The 20,363-nt window shown below is 40.5% G+C and overlaps 1 protein-coding gene across 2 annotated transcripts in view; it reads right to left on the reverse strand.

Annotated features, from left to right (window-relative positions):
- MTA1 (metastasis associated 1) overlaps positions 1-20,363 on the reverse strand; it is a 75,939-nt gene that overhangs the window by 49,751 nt on the left and 5,825 nt on the right. For both annotated transcript variants that reach the window (XM_033067298.2, XM_033067296.2), the window contains exons 2-5: positions 11,824-11,891; positions 9,471-9,564; positions 2,875-3,001; positions 2,642-2,705 (exon numbers count right to left, since the gene is read on the reverse strand). In XM_033067298.2, coding sequence (XP_032923189.1) covers positions 2,642-2,705; positions 2,875-3,001; positions 9,471-9,564; positions 11,824-11,891 — 353 coding nt within the window. The remainder of the gene's footprint in view (positions 1-2,641; positions 2,706-2,874; positions 3,002-9,470; positions 9,565-11,823; positions 11,892-20,363) is intronic.

Below are 20,363 nucleotides of genomic sequence, written 5' to 3' on the forward strand. Positions count from 1 at the left end.
CAAGGAAGAGAGGGGTTCTCTCTTTTCATTTCAGATCTCAGAAAACACCTGACACATTCAGAAAAAAAATTAACATGACCTGCCAAGAGTTAAAATTGAAACACAGCTTTCTGCTTCTCTCAACTGTTAGACAGACAAATCTGCTCAGAGCTCCTCTACCCAAAACCCTGAGCTACCCATAGCTGTAGCCAAGAACCAAAATCACCAAGAAAGAAAACAGATTCAGAGTGAAAGTACACCACAGAAGTAATGGTTACTTCATTGCAGCTTGCAAACTTACTTTCATGTATGTGATATATTTTAACTAGAGACCATATTATTTTTAGGGGGCTACCAAAAGGAACAGATATGCCAGACATCTGCTCAGCAGGCAAATTCACACAAGCCTCTGGATATAGCCAGGCAGAGCATGAAATAGATGGTACATTCAAAACAGTTTTCTGCAGAATAGGGAAATCTAGTGCTATTGCCATAATTGGCTATGCCCTTCTCTTGATCTCCATGGGAATTAAGTGTCTATAGAAAATTCAGGTTTTCCAGTTGCTTTTTTTTCCTCTCTTTCCTGCTACAAACTCAATTTTACCAGGCACAGTAAAAGAGTCAGTGCTGGTCCCCTTCAGCCTGCTTTCCAAATGTAACAAGGCAATCTTCCTGAGGAAGATGACAGAGAGAGGGTGGAGGAGGAGAACAGAGATAACAAAAATGTCATTTTGCTATGCTTACTATCTCCCTAAAAATTTCTGTGTGGATGTTTAACCTGCTGCAAGGCAGACAGCCTTGGGCTGAAAGGCTTCTCTTACTGGTCAAAACATTTAAGGAATCAAATACCAGATCCCCTAGAACTGCTTAGACTTTATTGACAGAAGCCATGTTAGAAGAAAAGGAACTACCCTGAAATATTTTGAAAGCTAAGGATGGATTAAGAACAGGAGGCAGAAGGGGAAAGAAGAAACAGTTCAAAACAATGCCATGCAGTGTTAGGAACCCATTGGGCAACAACTATCTCCTCTTCTTCAGCTCTTTACCCTCCACCCAAGCACATTTGTGTTCCTGAACTTATAATTTCTTCACCATCTGTCCAAGTTAGTTTGCACCACAGCAAAATGCCAGGCTAAGTGACAGGACACATTCAGGGAACTCTCTCATTCTGTGAAATCTCTAAGTGCCTGCTCAGTTCTAAAAATAACCCACATCACTCATCTTGCATTTTGGAAGTTCAAAAGGATGAAAAAAAATTCTCTTTCTGTGCCTACATCTGCAACTGAGAACTGCACAATTAGAGGAAAGCATCACCCTTCAGCCTCTGCACACCTACCTGTAACACCAGCGATAATAAAAACATGTTGGGAGCAACTGACAACAAACACTGCTTAAGAGCTGGGTACTAGAAAACCTGAAATAATTTCATTTTTGATTAACTTTTGCTTTCAGACTGGCATATCCTGGGCTGCTAGCTGCTTACAAGCACTGCTGAACACCACATCCCTTGTTTGATGCTTTGCCATTTGGCAGCCTTCAGCAGAGCCGACATTTTTTGGTTTCACATTCCAAAGAGAAACGCAACTATTTAATCCCTGTGCTTTGTTTAAAATTCTCTTAAACTAAAGTATCAGATTAAAACCAATCTTATGCTTAAATAAATACTGAAGAAAGCTACAAAAGCATTTAAAAATAAAGCCCAGAGGGACTGCAGTATGCTCCTTGCAAAAAATGGCCCGTTTTCTCTTTTTTTAAGGGCCAGTAATGGCCATCACCCTACTGTTCTTAATTACAAGATTTCCTCTCTTGTATAACATTTCAGTGTTTTCAAATGCAAATTATTTGCTTGCAGATGTGTTCAAATAATAATATCCTGAACTTCTTTGCTAATCTCCACAGTAAATCCCTCACAGATTGTCAGATTCCAAGACAGTCTATCCCAGCCAGCAGCAAGAGGTCTAGCCACAATTAAAGGTATAGAAATACAACTTTCAAAAAATACAATAGTAATTTTTAAAAAATCACTAAATACCTGAGAAAGTAAAGCCCAATATTTATATTCTGAATGGTATTTAACTGTGCAAGACAACTCAGTTTCAAGTGTTTGGTCTGAGATACTTTTAAATAGACAGTCTGGGTAAATTTGTCAGATGTCACCTGACAAGCAGTTTTTCAAGGATTTACATTTCAGTGGTGGTATATGAAGGACTCCAGATAAGTATTTTGACCAGTGGACTCAAAGAACAGGGAACTAAGCTCCTCAAAAACATGAGGCAAGTTCAAATGGAAAGCATATTACCATAAATCTGTATGATTTCAGGATAAAGCAAATCTAGAGAAGCACAGCTTGCTGGCTTGCTCCCTCCTCTGCAGTTACTGCATTTCCCAGGGCATCAGCCTCCAGGATGGAGCTCTGAGCCCTGCCACAGGGATGAACAAGTTGGGTTCTCTTCACAAATGTCACACAGGGATGTAAACACAAGGTCTGGCCCTCACATCCATAAAGTTTTATGCACAATGAAAATTCGCACAGAACCTAAAGCTTCCCATTGTCAATGCCCAGTACATGCAGAAATGAAAACTCTTTTTAGAAAACTTGCAAACAGGCACCAAACCTGAATTGTGCCAGAATAAACTTTACAATGCACAAAATGGTTCCTACCTCCCGTTCCAGATATGATTTGAGGGATTCTGTCTCATTTAACAGAGTAACGCTGCATTTGCCTCTAAAAAAAAGAGAAAAGCATCTCATGAAAAAAACATCTTAAATGTTCATGTGATTCACAAGATGGTATCAGTGAAGCTGTACACAGAACTTGATCTTACATTGAAGAGTGCTTGAAAAAGAACAATGCTGTAGGATTTTTTAATAAAATGGAAGAAAACAGTCATTACCTAATGTGTGTGGCTGGCAGAGATTCCAGCTGTCGTGAGAGGAACAACTCACGATGTCGTAGCTGATGCTTCTGTTTCTCTGGTAAATCAACCATCTCTGGATTTTCCATCTCTTCTTCCATTTCTCCTAGTCATAAAGAGACAAAATTGATCAAGAACAAAACAAGTATTGACTTAGAGCAAGTCAGAATGACCTGCTCCAAAACCTTTCATAAATAACAAACTAATCAGATTAAATGCAACATTTGGGCCAATTGAACAATTACATAATTGTTCAGATCCTTGAAATTATGCCTGTGAAGAGCTGTATTTATTCACCACTACCATCAAATCACCCCAGGTCACACCAAAATGAAAGTCACACAAATCTGCTACCAACAGAGAAGTTCTGGAGAGAGAGAGCTGCTTTTGGAGACCATCAGTGCATCAGATGCATCAGGTAGAAGCTGACACACAATGAATGAGGCAAAGTGAAATCTTTCCCCTTTGCCAGGCATCAGTTACCCTAAACCCTACTCTTTATTTAATTTATTTAATCAGTGTTATTTTGTACTCCCCTTACCCCAACACAGCCACAAGATTAACTGGAATGTAACCAAGTGCCTGAGGCCACTTCTGCCACCCTCCTTCCCCTACCCCACACCACACACATCCAACTGCAACACCCCTGCGTGGCAGCAGCCAGCATCCACCACCTCTGCCCTGGAGCTAGCCAATCTCCATCCAACCAGCTCTCAAACATACACCAAAGTAAATACATGAAATCACACCCACACTGACAAGCAACGGATCCCAAACATCTTCAAGTATCTTTCTTTCAAGAAAAGCATCCTGCCAGTTTAAGCTGTAAAGGGCAAAATACTCAGAGAAAAAAACTCCAAAGATCCTCAATGAAGAATGGCTGAGAAAGAAGAGATCAGACTTTTCCCTTCTCTATTAATGCAGTTACTTGTATTTTGCAAAACCACAGGCAAAGTTTCCCAGACTGTAGTAGAATGAGCTGTAAAGCCTCATGCATGAATTGTAAAACTCTAATTTTACAGCAGCATTACTCTCAAAGAGCAGACTTATGCCTGCAGCTTAATTCAACAGTTGTTGCCAAAAAACCATTCCTAGTGAGAAACACATACAGGCACAGTTATGATTTATATACTCTTAAGATTAATTAACTAAAATTCCCACAGTTATCTCAAAAAGAAAGCAAACCAAGATCTCCATTTTATAAAACATTAAAATTGCATTTAGCTTCAAACAGGCCATCATTACGCCAAAGGTGGTGACAAAAAATTATGGACCCTTCAGGTTGCCCACAATTTATCACTGTTTTACTGCCCTGAAAAAAAAGACCTGCAGTTTATTTGCCCATCAGGTAGGCTGCTCCAGCAAGGAAGGAAAAAACACCAGCATAATTAAAGCAGACTTGAACATACAATAGCTCCTATACCTCATGAGCTGTTAACCATACAGCAGCATGCACTTAATGTTTTAATATTTTCCTGGGAACTAGAACACCAAATTTACATTTGTTGCACACTTTCATGGGTCTGCAACTTATTTACTGAAGTGGATTCTGTTTTAGTTGAAAATTAATATTGTGACTACTATCCTACACTGTAAATATGCCAACAGCAATCCAAGAACAATCCAGCAAGTTCCAAGCTCGTGTGCCTGAAAACTGAAGGATGCACAAAGGAAAAGGGAATTCACAGCAGCTTTTGGAAATAACAGTGGTGCACTGTAATGCAGGGAAAATACTACAAGGAGCAACCTGAAATACTTAGTGTCTTCAGTATATTTGATAGCCTACAGCTTTTGGAAATTACATCTTTCTAAAAAGTATGTCAACCCCTTTGTGCCAATGGAATCTACAGGCAAAATGAAAGCACCCAGCACAACCAAACTAATCCAAGGGACTGCATCCCTTCAGGTAGGCTCACCTTCCAAGCAGGATTTTATTTATGTGTCTTGTTTTTGTAATAAAATACAGAAGGTGAGAAGCACACGTGTTTTTATGGCAGGTCTGCAATGAAGAGCCTCTCAAAAAGCAAAAAGCACAATATATTTCTTCTTAGAAACAGACAGGTAACAAAAAACTCCCTCACACAGAGCAGTAAAACTGTCATACCACCCTCAGACAGAGGTAGGAACATTCCAAGAAATAACAAACAAACAAATCTATATGAGCATTGCCCCTCCCTTTTCACAGGCATGATTTAGCACTGAAAAAATAGAAAAAATAGAAAAATAGACCTGACCAATGCATTGGGAACTAAGTATGGGGGAGAGAAGGACAGGAACCTCTCCATCAAGAATGGTGGCCTTTAAAAAAAAGGACTCTAGTTTAAAAAAATAGAAATATGTATTTATAGAACATCCAAGAAATCTTTTCAGAAAGACTTGCCTGCATTTTTACAGTACTGTGGAATGAGTGGTATGGGAATACAGGAGGTGCAGACTTCAGTTCTCTCATAAAGCCTTACTTCAAAATTAATCTTTCTGCTCAATAGATGTGCCTGTGCAGATCTGAAACTAAACATTTAATCTTAATACAAACAGTAATACATCAGCTATGCAGCAGTGGCCAGTGGAATGCTGCAAGAAGTGTATTAGATTAAGTATTATTTGATATTTAATGGCAGAATCATTAATAGCACATTAACAAAGCTTGAAGATGACTTATATTGGAGCAAGAGATAGGCAGATTAGGCACAAATAGCAAGACTTGTGTGAAAGCTAACATATATGGGGAAAATAATTAGAAAGAATAAACTTTGAGTTGGCAGGAGAAACCCAAGAGGCAGTAATTGTAATTTAAAATGACTGGGTGTGTGAGATGTGAAATTAAACATCAATATTTGCTAGACACGAGAAAGAATAGCAATTTGCTATAGATCAGATTGGGCTCTCCAGAGCATCAAAAGCAGAAAGCAGCAGTCCTTTCCCTGCATTCTGGGTGTCATACAAGCAGCTACATGACAGAATTCAGAAATTCTGAAGGCACAAAGGTAAACAAGACACAGAAATCAGCTTTAGAGAGCACCCAATGTTTATCAGCTTAGGAAACAATCTGCAGTAACAGAGGAATTAGTTAGCACAGTTCTAACTAAAAAGAATGTAAAGAATAAAGAAAAAGAGTGGGGCCAAATCCTTGGGAAACACAGTAAAACCAGTGCTACTGACCTGCACAACAGCTCCTTCAGCAGCAAAGGAAGCTGCAGCTCTGGCTGCTTTAACAGCTTCACTAAAGATCTTGGAGGAACATTCTAGAAATGTTGCATTTGAATAAATTAAAATACAGCACTAGCTTCCTTCTTCCAGGTTCCGTTTCAAATGGTTTGTATGAAGCTGTAGCCTTATTCCTTTTTTCTCTACCAAAAAACAGATACTGACTGGCAATTGTAGAAAACATGGAGAAAGTTTTACCAGGCAGGAATCCTTATACCTTGACACTTCAGAAGGTATTTGCCACACTATGAATGTGGATCCCCTGCCATGAAGTCCTGGTGGTGATCTCTTGCAGCCACTGCTTCACACAGCAAACAGACACTATCTTGGACACCTGTACCTTCCCTCACTGCACCACTCCCAAAGAGAAAACCACAGTTTTTGCACTCCCAAAGAGAAAAACCACAGCTCCCTCCTCTCAGCAACAACTGAGCCACAGTGTCATTAGTGGATATATCAATGGGATTCCTCTTAAATCTGTGTGTGTGGTGCTGGGGGAAAACAGAGAAGGGAAATAAAATGGAAGAAATAAAAAGAGTTAATTCATGAAGCTATTGTCAAACTTCATTTAGACTGGTGTTACTTAAAATGTAAAAAAAATTCTCAATAAATTCTCTACCTGTTTAGGCACACAGGTATCATGCAACCATTTATTTTCAGAAGCTCTGGCACTTCCATGTGTGCCTGGCACCCAGAGAGCACCTGCTGAAAACCAACCATGAACCTGCCAATGCAGCCAGCACTAAGTCAGTTCTCCAACCGCTACCAACTGGTCAGTCATTGCTGTAAATATTTAAACAATTATTAAAAAACTGTGCAAGACATTTTATAAAGGAAATATATAGTGACAGCATCCAACAGTAGGTTGAGGAGTGAAGCACCTTTCCCATTTCCCTTCCATCAAGTCCCATCTGTAATCTTGTTTTCAAAGTCTCTCAGCAAGAACTTAAAATAGTGTCTTACTGGTGAAGCAAGTTCATTTCAGAAGCAGTTGGAGAAATGCCCCAGAATAATTTGTGAGGTGATTAAAGAGACTTAGGAATAAAAAGCACTAACAATGTATGGAAGACATCATAAGGCTGAAAGATTTATAGGACAGCCCAGACAAGCTTTACATCATATGATAAAAATAGTAAGATGACAGATCAAATCCAAGATTCAGGTTACACACATCAGGTACTAATTTACAGTCACCAACAACAGAATAAGGTGCTTCCAACACATTTCTCTGCATACACACTTATGAGAAAAGACATTTCAGACTTGCCTGTTTCAGATATCTGATGGACCATCCAAGCTAAAGTGGCTTTTTATTTTTTGTTTTCTATAACTTCAAAACATTAATTTCACAATTTTCCTTCCTTTATTGAAAGAGTAAAAAAAAATAAAATATCCAGACAATTTTCCCATTCATGCCCTGGCTGTATCTCCCCATAGCTTAGCTTTCTCACTGCACTGATCTCAACAGTAGGTCTAAAATAAAGGCATCTTAAACAGAAGACTGTGTGAGTCCAGAAATGTCTGCAGTCAGAAAGCTCCATTAATCAGCTGAACAAAGGCAGTTAAAAGATCAGCGATGCAGACACGTACATCTACTGCAAATGCATCAAAATGAGGCAACAGGAGACTTTATGGAAATGAACTCAAAGTCAGTGACAGTGTGGAATAGCCGTACTGGAATCTTAACATCTACAAAATTTAATTTCGTTAGATCATGCAGGATGTTGATTTTTTTTTCAGGCTAAAGAACTAATGGCTGTCCAAAAAGCTTAATTTTGCTCTCTTCTCCCTTCTCATGAAGAACGGAAACCATAGAGCAGCACATCTATCTAAATAAATGGAAGCCATTCAGTAGCAATTTTATTCTGCACCAGCAAGAAAGATACTGGAGAAAATGCTAGTTACTAATGAAATTTACTCTAAGAGGCAGACTCAGTTGTCTCTGGTTGTTCTATTAATAGGATTTTGCTATAAAAGAATTTTCCCATCTTTCAAACAACACATATGAACAATGAATTACTTGTTTGCATTTAAAAAAATCCCAACTTAGATTTTTTTATCACAAAGAGAAATCAGGGTTTGCAGGTTCAAAGGGCATTTATGTGGGTTCAAATATTTTCCATTTTCAGTCTCAGATGTGTTTCTATGAACCCTTCCCACCTGCTTTCCTTTACTGAACCTAGTGAAGTGAGACACACATGAAGGAATCAACAGCCACGTTGTTTATGCTCCTATTGAGCTTCAGGATCCTCAGATGAAATGAATATTTCTGCACTGAAGAGATCTCAAAAAAGCTTTGCCTGCCATCACAATTCTGTGACACAGTAAACACTATGACCTCTTTTCAAGGTATGGCAGCCATGGAGGGATTATTTGGACAGACTACAACAGAAAATACTCAAATTTATCAGTAAGGGACTTTTCCCCAATGGCATTACAGCAGTGAGCACACAGCAAGCCATTATATTCGTGGCTAAAACTGAGTATCTGATTTAATCAATCCCTGGATCACTCTATTGATACACACACCAAGAAGCACATTAAAAGACAGTGATGCTTGCCAGCTAAATCACAGTTCTGACATGCCCATATCTGATTGCTTCTCTCTCGTTTCTAGATGTGCCCTGAATTACAAGGATTCAGGATCCGTGCTTTTTGCTAAATTTTAAGCAATCTAAACAGCTACATCTCACACATTGCATTTACAAGTGAAAAAGTTTAGTTACTCCATTTGCTTCCTAACAAAAGGGCTTTAAGTATTCAAAATAGTGACAGGAGATTCTCAGATTCTGTTTTCAAAGTGTATTTATTGAGCATGTTCAGACAAAAGCTGTGTCACTACAAGAAATATTATTAATATTGAAATTTAAAGAGAAATCCTGCTAGTCAGGTTTCAAGCTGGCCATGTTTCAAGTTGCTTTGCCATAATCAGTCTACTTGATTCACTCAAATAACATTTGAGGGGGTTTTTTAAACATACAAATCAAACCAAATAATTAATGAGAAGTTATACTAACAGGGAGAATACCTTCTCTCACCCCAGAAATTTAAAAATTCATTTCTGTGGAGCAAATAAGATGTCTTTACTCAGCACTAACTGAAAACTTCTGTCTTGTCCCCACCAAAATCAAACCATAAACAAATGAGGTACTAAAAGATTTGAGGAAAGGGGAAAACAAAGCAAACAAAAAATAACTTAGAAAAAAAAAAAGAGGGTCAGATGGAAAGAAAGACAGAAAAGTCAGCCAAACAAGTAATGCAAATTGCTAAAGATGACTACAGAAAAAAACACATTTAAGATACTGACAATTGAAATATTTGTTTGACCATTTTGTGCAGAAGCAATGTCATTTGAACACCAAGCAGCTTACTTGCATGTTTGTCTGCCAGCACAATGAGTGTGCTGGAGATGTCTCTCCTCCTGTAGAAACACACCACCTTTGCCTCCACGTTTCCATTGGCAGTCTGGAACAGGGAACAGAAGAAAAAACTCACCACTAAGCAAGAGCAGAGCAACACACTCTGAACCAGGAACTTCATAAATTACCAGGAATCCAGCTGCACACCTTATCTAACACACATGATCCAGCATGATCCATTCCAGGGTAGGGAAATTCCAGGCAGCTTGGCCCTGCCCTCCTAATGGCTGCTGAGGAATCTCCACTTTTAAACTACAGATGTTTCAAGGGGAGAAAAATACACTTACCTGCCTTTGCAACCTACTGCCAAGCCACCTAGCCACTTTTGAGGCGATGCCTATATTAAATAGCATTCAAATGAATCTTTAAAAACCTAATTAAAAAAAAAAACTGTGAAAAAAAGCAGAATTCAGATCCAGGCTGTTCTCCAAACTCTGCAGGGCAGTAGGAAGGCAAGGAAGAACCCAGCCATTATTACTTTTGCAAAAGAAACAACATGAGATTCTCTGACAGCACTGGTGAGCTAAATATTGATCAACACACAAAAAAAAATCATTACAGATGGAGAACCAAAGAAGTTGCACCAGACAAACTATTCCAGTGACAACATACAGAAAGAGTAAGAATTTGAAAGATTATTTACTTCAAAATCTTAAAATGAGACAGGTGATAAAAGGTAAGATGGCACCTGTCAAACAGTGCAAGTGGCTTTTTACTGATTCTAGGAGGAATAAACCTACCGGTTTGTAACAGCCCCAGACAATTTACTATCTCTAAAATAAATCAAATAATGCAAAAGTAACTCAAGAGTTGTATGCTACTACTGAAGACTCGTTGAAAACCACAATGAAGGCACAGTTCCACAAAGTAGAATATACAAATTCCCTGCTAGGAAGTCTCCAAAAAGGGTAGTGAACTAGCAATGTGTCTACAAGGAAACAAAATAAAAACTGATATACGTGCTCATTTCTAAGATGTGAATGAAGGAAAAGTTTCAACTTTTATAATACCAGTTTTCCTAACACAAATCTGAAAAAAAATTAAATAAATAAACAACAACAGACACCACATACATGCACAAATATTTCCCATACAGACCAAAAGTTTTTGGTGGAGTCTCAGAATTGCTATCCTTTTCTGGTAAAAAATTCAGAACTTTTAAATTTTGAGAAACTAAAATACAAAGGCAGCAAACAGACAATCTCCATGTAAATTGATCTGATTTATTCAATTGCCAAAATTTTAAAATGTAAAAAATAAATTAAAATTGCCTCAGTTAAAAAGGAAATAGAAGAGCTAGGATTAATTTCAACCTGAAAGAGCCATTTTTAAAGTGTAAGTCAGAGAAACACAGCTCAAGCAAGAGTTGCACCAACATGGGGGATCCAGGCTGAAAGTTCTTCTTTTTCTAAAGGTGAGGGGAAGAATGAAAAGGAAGAATAGAAGGGGAAAACAACACTTTGCAGGAAAGTGATCAACAAATCTGCATCCTGGAATGGAATACAGACAGTGATACCTCATGGATAGGGATCCACTGGGAACATTTTAAGTCATGATTCCTTAAGGCAAAAGAGATTTAAAGGTAAAAACTTCCATGAGGTTACCAAGTATGCCCTAGCATTCAGATTCTTTATTGGTCAGCAGATTGATACATTTTCTCTTCCAAGTAACTGTTTGAAAACTACATGCTTCCCCATGACTGGTGGCTGAAGAAAAACACCTGGTATCAGTCAGTTCATGTACAGCCAAATCCAAACCAGTCCTGTTAATTCCTTCCCTATGGGCTGCCATAATGTCAGTATTCAACCTGAACTCGTGGTATGTTTAGGATAAGGTCAGTGGCTTCCCTCCTCAATAACCAGGTCAAATATCAGTGCTGCCTTCCCACACAGAGCCATCATGCTACCCTGTTCCATCCACTGAAAGGGAATTTGGCAGATGAAAGAGTTCACTGGCCCAAAAGGACAACCAGCAAAGAGTTTGAGCAAGCAGATCACAGCTGCAAAGCCTTCTGAGCAAGAGTGTCCCACAAGGAAAAACAAATTAAAGTGAAGAACTTCAGAAACTTCCTGCCCTAAAGGTGGGCATAATCACCTTGAGAATGGCATGCCATTGACACTCGGGTCCTTTCATACCAAAGGACAACAAAAGGTTTCTTAAAGCATTCCAGAAAATTATCAGAGAACAAATGTAATTTTAAGCTTCTAATTACCAGAAAACTGCTAAAGAATTGTTTTGATTTTAATCAAATCAAGCAGATCATAAATTCAATTAACTTCAAAGACTTGATACAAAAAATGTTTACCTTATTGAGCTCTTCTATTCTTCGTATCAAATAGGGGTTACTTGAAGAATTTTCGAAGTAGACATAATCTGACAAAAAGAAAAAAGACTCTTTAAAATATGAACTGCTAAAAATCAAATTAAAACCTTTATCAACCTGGAGAGCAAAGCACGTGATCTTCCTTCTCTCTCTGATCAGATTATTTCCACTTGGAGCACACACTGTTGTCTTTACTTGCTTCCTCTTATCAAAACCCAGCCACTTCTCACCAACAATGTGATCTCTCTTCCCCTCCACTTTACAAGAATGGCTCATTTACTTGGAATACCAATAGTTTCTCATCTTTTTCTCTGCTTCCTGATCTTTTACACTTATGGGAATGCCCTCAACAAAATTCCATATTGTTGTCCAGACTGGTGAGTAGTACTTGTATTTTCAAACGAGATAAACATTTAAAGTTAAAAAATGAGTTCTTTACCAAAGGTAGTACCTTCAAATAAAACATCACAGAAACATGCATGACTGTCACATAAGTTATTTGGTATTAGGGAACTTCAAGCTTCAGCACTCCTTAAGAAAACACATGCTCAGGAGTTCTGAACGGACTGGCCTTTCCTTCCCAGCACTCCAGAAAGCAAACCCTAAGCCTGAACAAGGAAGGAGCTGAATCCACCTCCCCGCTGACAAGGTGCTGACCTTGCACACAGATCTGAGAACAACTCCTTCCAGGACTATCTAAGAGCATTTCCCTGCAGATTTCCCAGCTCATTTGTGTTTGCAGCAGAACACCCGTAGCCCCCGGGCATGCCTCAGGTGATCTCTGGCAGTGTTGCATTAGCATGATGCTCCGGTGTGCAGCAGTGCTTGCCCTCTGCAGACAGGGACAGCTGCTGAGGGCTGCCCTCAATGCCCCTAATCCTTGGTAAAAGGCCTGGGGATGGCACAGATCCTGCTCCAGAGGAAGGAAGACATCCCCCCAAAAGGTCTCTGCTCCTGGAGAGTTAAGGGGACCCTTTTATCTCTGGGCTGACAGTGAGACAGCGGGGCACCTACCCCGCACCTGCCCCTGTAACACCACTCGAGCTGCAGACACTGCTTTTTTCAGACTGCTGCTCACACAGGGTTCCCCTGGATTTACAGACCCACCTCCTTGCTGCGTGGGACACGGGCACAGCACTGACAAATGACCCCAAGGAAGCTGCTCTTGCACTGCCTGCAAATCACCCAAGTGCCTTCTTGCCTCTTCAATGGGGCTGGCTGCCCTAGGAGATACTCACTAACCAGGAATCCCAGGGGTTACACTCCCAACAAATTCCTAACAAACATATTTTCCAAGGTCTTGTCTTGTCAAAAAGTGTTTTGTTGTCAAGACACCCTGATAATGAAGTCCCAGCCTGGTCATGGCTGGAGTGACAAATGAGGAGTTTCAGTGTTTACCCAACCACAGAGTGTAAGCAGGGCTAAGCAGCACTGAAATAGCACACCCAATTTTTGGTATTTTTGTGCATTCCGTGCTCCAGGCCTCTCAGACTGATCATCAGCTAACAAGCATCTGAGTGACTCCAGAACTTTCTTCCCAACTGCAAGCCAGTTCCTCTTAAACATCACATCCCTGCTGGAAGATCTCAAGTGAGGAATAGAGTTTGGACATCTAGTTTGTCGAAAACTTTGTGGGTTGGTACCAGAAATGGTTAAAACACCCAAGTAACTACATCCTAAATTTCCATTCCCAAACACTGGCTCTGTGCAGCACGTCAAACAGGAAACAACAGGCTCAACATTACCAACTCTACCAGAAGTCACAAAACCAAACAGATATTTGGCAGCTTCAGCAATAACAACAGCTGACTGAATTAACAATGGTGGGCATTAAGCAATTTACTAATCAGCAGAGTAAAAGAAATTATTTCTCCCACGGCAGAACCCCCCCATGACCAAGGGCACTGCAGCAGAGGGTGCTGGAGCTTTGAGGTGCCACTGCAAGCACACTGGCCATTCCTCATTGGAAGGCTCCAACAAGTGAAGAAAGGATGAGCTCTTTCCCTCCAACCCTCCAATAATTCCTAAGACAACCAGCTACTCCTCAGGTACCAGCTACTCTGACTGAGGGAGATGCAAAAAATATTATTTTTGTATACACCGTGCCTGAAAATTAGAAATTGAAACCAAAGGAAATGTCAATCTACATCTTGAAAATATGGCCTTGTCTTTAACCCTATGGGTTTCAGGAGGTTGTTACAAATGCTCATAGTTCACATTATTTTTAATCAGCTTGTTGGTGTGCATGTACACGCATATATTCTCAGAGACACATTTTATACCTCGAGTGAACATTAACTCGATTTTTCACGGAACTACACTTTATTGATTGTAAAATCTGGCATGGATTTAAAGAAAGCTTACCACAGATGAATGCTTTAACAAAGAACAGCTCATATTGAATAACAAACCCCCTCCCACATTGTCCAATACTGTCTGGGTCAGCAGCAGGAGCATCCCCAGACCCTCCCTGTGTCACCAACAACTGCAAACCAAGCTCACAGGATGCACCACGTCCTGCAGGCTGCTGGCAGAAAGGGAGAACTAAACCAATTCCTCAGGATGCTCCAAGAGCTGACACATGACAGAGGGGCATTCTTGATGACTTCACCACTTCAAATCCACAGCCCAGTACATCTCACCCAGGTTTTAGACTAATTCCACAACTATGCTAAGGATTTCACCAGCACTTATGCAGCTAATGGAGACCTACTTCCCATTGCTCAAATTACAAGGAAAAGGGCTTCTTCCTCCCTGCAAGTAATGCAGAGCACACTGCAAACCACAAAACACAAAATAACGCATATCAGAGGAAAGTGTCTGCATTTTTCAGAGAGATTTTAAATACTAGAACTACAATGAAAATGCTGTGCTGCAGAGAGAATTGTATGAATTCCTGTTCCACATGTACAACATGGAAATTTTTAAGTTCAACAAACCACTCTCCAAATTGATGTTGGGCTGGTGAGAACACTGCTCTGAAACTCCACAAGCAACCAAGCCCAAGAAGACTGGTTTCCTGCAGAGGAGGTTTAAAGGAGGCACACCACTGGGCCCTACACTCCAAAACACTGCCTTGCTCCTTGAGGGGCTCATCCACCTCACCTCCAGCTTCTTCCCATGCCATGGAAGTGCACCCTGTCTCATAGTAATATCATTCCCAGTTTGCTTACAGGGCAGTGCCTACAACTGCAGGTGCATTTGCACACATGCAAATAAGAGAAACCTTCCACAGATTCCCAACAATCCAGCTGTCAATGGGCAACATCCTGTATGTGCACACCTGAAAGAGGGGATGGGGAAGGAGACAAAATTAGCAAATCTCTAAACAGGGACATACTCATCTCAACTCCTAAAAACAGGAAGAGTTCACTAAAATAAAATAAAAAATTAGGTCTAGGGACCTTAAAGGACCTTACCTAAAGTAGAGCCTGAGAGCAAACAAAACAAGTCAGACCCTTCAAACACAACTATCTATCCTTGCTGATATATTTGCTTTCCTACTTACAAAATTGAAGAAAAGGACTAGTCTAAAACTGCTCTGCATCCCACAAACATTACATACCCCCTAAACACCATAAAAAGCTCAGGAAGGTAATCCCTCACCAGCCAGCTGCCTGAAGAGAGTTTCAACCCCATACCTTCACAACAGCTGTTAGCTTCAGCTCGCCATCCCTGAATTAATCAGCCGTGCATCCGTACCACGATCATAATTAATGGCACCACTCATGCATGTTACAGTTATCTGTGATCAGGCTCCCCAAGTAAGGACCATCACACACATCATCACCTTCTGACAAACTCCAAATGGAGCTCTTCCCCTTGCCTGTGCTGTTGTAGAGAAGTGCCCACATGCATAAATCTAACCCAAAAAAAGCCTTTAAATCCCATAATTCTTTTTCTGAACATGCACAACACAACTTGCCAGAAAGCAATGCTGTATTACACAGGTAATGACTGAACTGCTAGAACACACAGACACAAGTACAGCAGCTAAAACTAGAATGACAGCCTACAGACCACAGAAGATGAAAATTTGCCATAAAGGCAGTAAAATAACAGTTCTCAATTCACAAGTCACAGAATTTCTTTTTGCTCTGGTATGCTTTTAAGACATTCTTGGAAAAGATCTTCCCCCTCTGCCTTCATGTCAGCTGCTGCTTATGTCTACATGAGCCCATGGAAAAGAAAATCAGGAGGGGGTACAGCAAAATAAATAACACACACTGTCTAGAGGTCATATATTTATACGATTAGACATGTCTGAGCTACCTAATAACCTTATGGGCTTTTTGGTGATCAAGTTGCAAAAATGCCCAAAAGTATTTTTATCCTTCCCAAGAACATTTGCCTTTCAAGCTACAAGTGCTTTCTGAGGACTGACCTGGATGAGTATTCCCTACCTTACCCCCCAAAAAGTCTTACTGCACCAGCCTACAGATGTACCCAGGATATGAGGGAGGCTGGAACCTCCCTCTGCCCACACTCACCACCACTGCTGGGTACAACGTGCAATTCCAGACACGAGATAATGAGGTAACTTCACAGTTGTAAATATTTCCCCTCCCCAACACACAAAGCTGTTGCCCTGAATTGAAGATGAGCATCAAGAGAGTGCATAAACTTATGATGACCTGTTTATTTTATGACTTCTTTTACAAGAAATATGTGCCTCCACACACTCTGGGCTCTCCAATTCAACTTGGGGCCAGTTTCCTTCAGTAAGTTCCAGTCTTCAAATTATTCACCAGTTCTGTCCCTAAACTGTCAATCATTTTACATTCTGGAAAATACAATCCCTCTTGGTGGGACAAACCCTACAAGTCCTGCAATCTCACCTGGCAGAGCCCAAGTCCTACTGCCTTCTGGCTCTTCAAAAAGCAGCAACACTCCTAGCAGCACTCACCCCATGGAATGTTTAGCTACAGAGCTGAGTTTCAATAAAGAAAACCTCACCAGCACAGTATTTTCATTACTAGGAAGGCAAAACTGAAACAGTTCTTTCTATTGCTAAAGGAATTATTACAAATTAATGTCTCTCATGGATCAAAGGTATTAAAGATACCCTGTCAGCACAGCTCAATTTGTACTTACAGGACAGCAGGATTTGTGGCTACTGCTTGCACTGGATGCACCAAGCTGAGCATGAGGCAGCACACGCTATGGGAAACACCACCAGCACCACCCAACTCCTTAAAAGAGATGTGGGAATGCCAAGCACACAGGCCTCTGAAATACCTACAGCCTACTAGTGAGGGACATGGCAAAAGCAAACATCTCCTGCAGAAACCTCCACACAGTTAACAGCAAACCATCACTACATTTAGCAGGGGTAAGTTGAAGTACCTCAGTCAAATCAAGCAGCTTTGCTCTGTTTCTTGAGGAAGGATTGTCTACACACTCACATGGCAAACAAAATGTTCACATTGTATTTTCCTCCCAATGTGCAGAAGGAGAAAGGGACAGCCAATGTTACTTGGCTGTTTTGAGGTGTAACCTATGGATCCCTTTTTCTGACAGGCCTCCAAAAATCCAGATTCAGTAATATCCAAACCATAACTCAAAGGAGAAGCAATTCATGGCAAGATCCATGTAACAGGACTACAGATTATGGACATACCTTAAAAAGTTGGTACAGTTGTTTATCCATGACAGTTCTACAGTAAGAGTTATTGCAACAACAACAACAAATCACCCCAAACAACAACAAAAAACACCCCCACCAAAACACCAAACTCTGAAGGAGCTGTAATAGTCATAGACAAAAACTAAAGTTCTTTCCATACAGAAATCTACTCAAGGTAAGACATAATCTATCTTTTTGAAGTAAAAAGAAAAATAAATCAAAGTTAATGACATGCAAGTTGCTTGGACAATCTGTCAATTGCTTGATCCAGTTTAAACTCTGATATTTGATATTTGAATTATTTAATTATGATATGTGGAACTTCCCAGAGATCTTCTGTTCTTCGCTTTCTATCATGCAAGAAAAATTCCTGTCCAGCCATTTAATATCATTTTTTGCCTGATTCTTAGTGAAACAAGGTTTATTCAACTCCATTATCCATGCATTAGTTCTTCCCTATTAACTCCTGAGCCCTTTGTTCAGACATTTCACAGATGGACAGAAATCTCAAAGATAATTAAGTTCTGATCATTGTTCCCTATATAAAAGACATAGACACAAAAACTACAAGAGAAAGTGAGAAAGGTAAGACAGAGATATGAAATGGTTCCTGCTTCAGAAACAATTAACAGATGAAGTTTCAAAGCAAACCACTGGAGATTGCAGTGGTTTGGAGGAATTACCAGAAGTCCCTGCTTTCTGATGCACCTCTCAACTCCCCTACTGTCAGCAGGTCCTGGGCTCAATTACCTTCTAATCTGATTCACAATGGCCAGGTGTGCTTCCAAGTATTTCAGGGAAAGATCTCAGCTCTGCACGAGGCACAAAGCTCATACAGATGGTACCTTTCCCAGGAAAAGTGTAACATTCCAAAGCAGGGGGAACAGAAGAAAAGGAAGAACCACCTAATGGAAGAAAACCCCCAACTCTTAGATTGTCAATATCCTTATTTCTGTTCCTCACAGCACTGCTGGCTGTTTTCACTTGAAGACATATATGGAAAAAAACCAAAGGACAGGAGTGTGCTGGTGCTTTTGACAAAGAGGTTATGGGTGTCAGCTGTACTTCATGGGTCACTCCTAGAGAAGAACTGTGCCATTCTGGAGTAACTGCTACCAGGGATGCCACTCCAAAGCAGACAAAAAAGTCTGTACAAACCAGACTTGAAAAGAAAATGTGCAGGAATCCTGGAAATAAAATTAAGCTTCCAAAGCATTACCCTGAGGACAAAGAAGCAATTTTGCTGTTTGAAATCAATTATATGGCAGTTCAAGAAAACCAATTTCAATTAATCCACTCCCAATATTCCAGCTATAACTAAGGCACATTTGCATGTGGCACTGACACTTCAGGTTCACTGAGTCAGCTCCCTCCAGCTTCCTGCAGGACGAGTGCCTGCCTCTCCTACATTAAATGTTCCTGGAGAACCTCTCTTTTTTTATTCTGTGCTTTACAGGAGATACCTAAGCATGATTTCAAGGCCTCTGGACACAAAGCCTGCTCTGCATTAACTTCTGCCACTTCAGTTCCCAAGAATGTAGCCACACAAACATTTTCTGCAGTAGCAAAGTTGTGAGCCTATGTAATTTCAGCTGCATCCAGTGCCATTCTTTGTGCGTCAATACCATGGAAATAGTTCAGGTTTAAAAAAAGAAAAACCTTTCCCCAAAGGCGTGTTGTAAGGCAAGACCAGGATGGTCTAATTTACAGAAGAGTCACTTGAGCAGACAGAGAGACTAGTGAGAGAGCTCCTCAAATCATGGGGGAGTATTTGGAGGGGGTAGGGGGAATGGAAGAGGAGTATCCTCAAGCTACACCCTAACAACAATCATCGTCTGTAGCAGCCAAGAAAACAGCCTGTTCTCTTGTAACTCTCATTGCTAAGGACAGATAAGAAAAGTATTCTTTTCCAAAAGATATTTAGGCAGCAAAGAAGATGACGAGAAACTAGCCTCATGTTCCCTGCAAGAATCTCAAGAGTTGCAAAACAAGAACCTGTGGAGTACTCGAGACACCAAGCTTGGCATCACCCTCGAGAAACGAACGAAGTGTAAAAAGTTCTGTTTCTTGTTTGGGTTTGCTTGTTTGTTTAAGAGTGAAGTTGAACTTCAGTTTGTCAACGTGAATCAACTGCTTAGGCCATAGCATGATAATATATTAAGTCCAAAGGTAGGGGTTTCAGTGCCAAATCAGAAACATCATGGCTTCACAATGCAAAACACGGACAAAGTGTAAACTCCTGCCAGCGTTTCTGCAGATGTTTCTTCAAACAAGAGTGCCAGTGAAGCTGATTCATCCCCCGCCCTCTCATACCACCTCCTCCATTTGTGACAGCCTCTCCTTAGATGACAGGAGGCCTGCACATGGTAAACCCAGTCAGGCACTCTCAAGGGTCAAGAAACTGTCCCCAACCAAACCAAACCCTGCCCTGCAGCACAGCCAGGCCAAGCTGTGTAAGCCCAGCAGAGGAAGGAGAGGGCAGCTACAATTGCTTCAATGGACACCCTACCAAAAGAAACATCTTAAATCAACACTATCGAAAGAAACATTCACAGAAACTGTCTCACTTGGCTGCTTCAAATTTGCTCAGATGTTGACAACTTAACTGTGTAAGGACAAGCCCTGTGCTAAATCAGGAATCATCTGTTCACGCCACACTAACTTTATGCTTGGTCAAGTGTCATCAGTCCTCCTGTATCTTGCATGAAAGCCTGAAGTCCCCAAATTAACCAGAGCACGTTGTGTGCAATTGAACAGAAACATTACCACAGGCCACATGTGACACGGATCTCGAGCTGGCAATGCACAGAACCAGAGCCACGGAAGCCCAGCACCACGAAGACCCAACAGCTTGCAAGTGACACACGAGTGAAGGACTGGAGAAGCCCAAGTTTTT

The sequence above is a fragment of the Catharus ustulatus genome, chromosome 9, assembly GCF_009819885.2.
Source record: "Catharus ustulatus isolate bCatUst1 chromosome 9, bCatUst1.pri.v2, whole genome shotgun sequence".
Taxonomy (NCBI): Eukaryota; Metazoa; Chordata; class Aves; order Passeriformes; family Turdidae; genus Catharus; species Catharus ustulatus.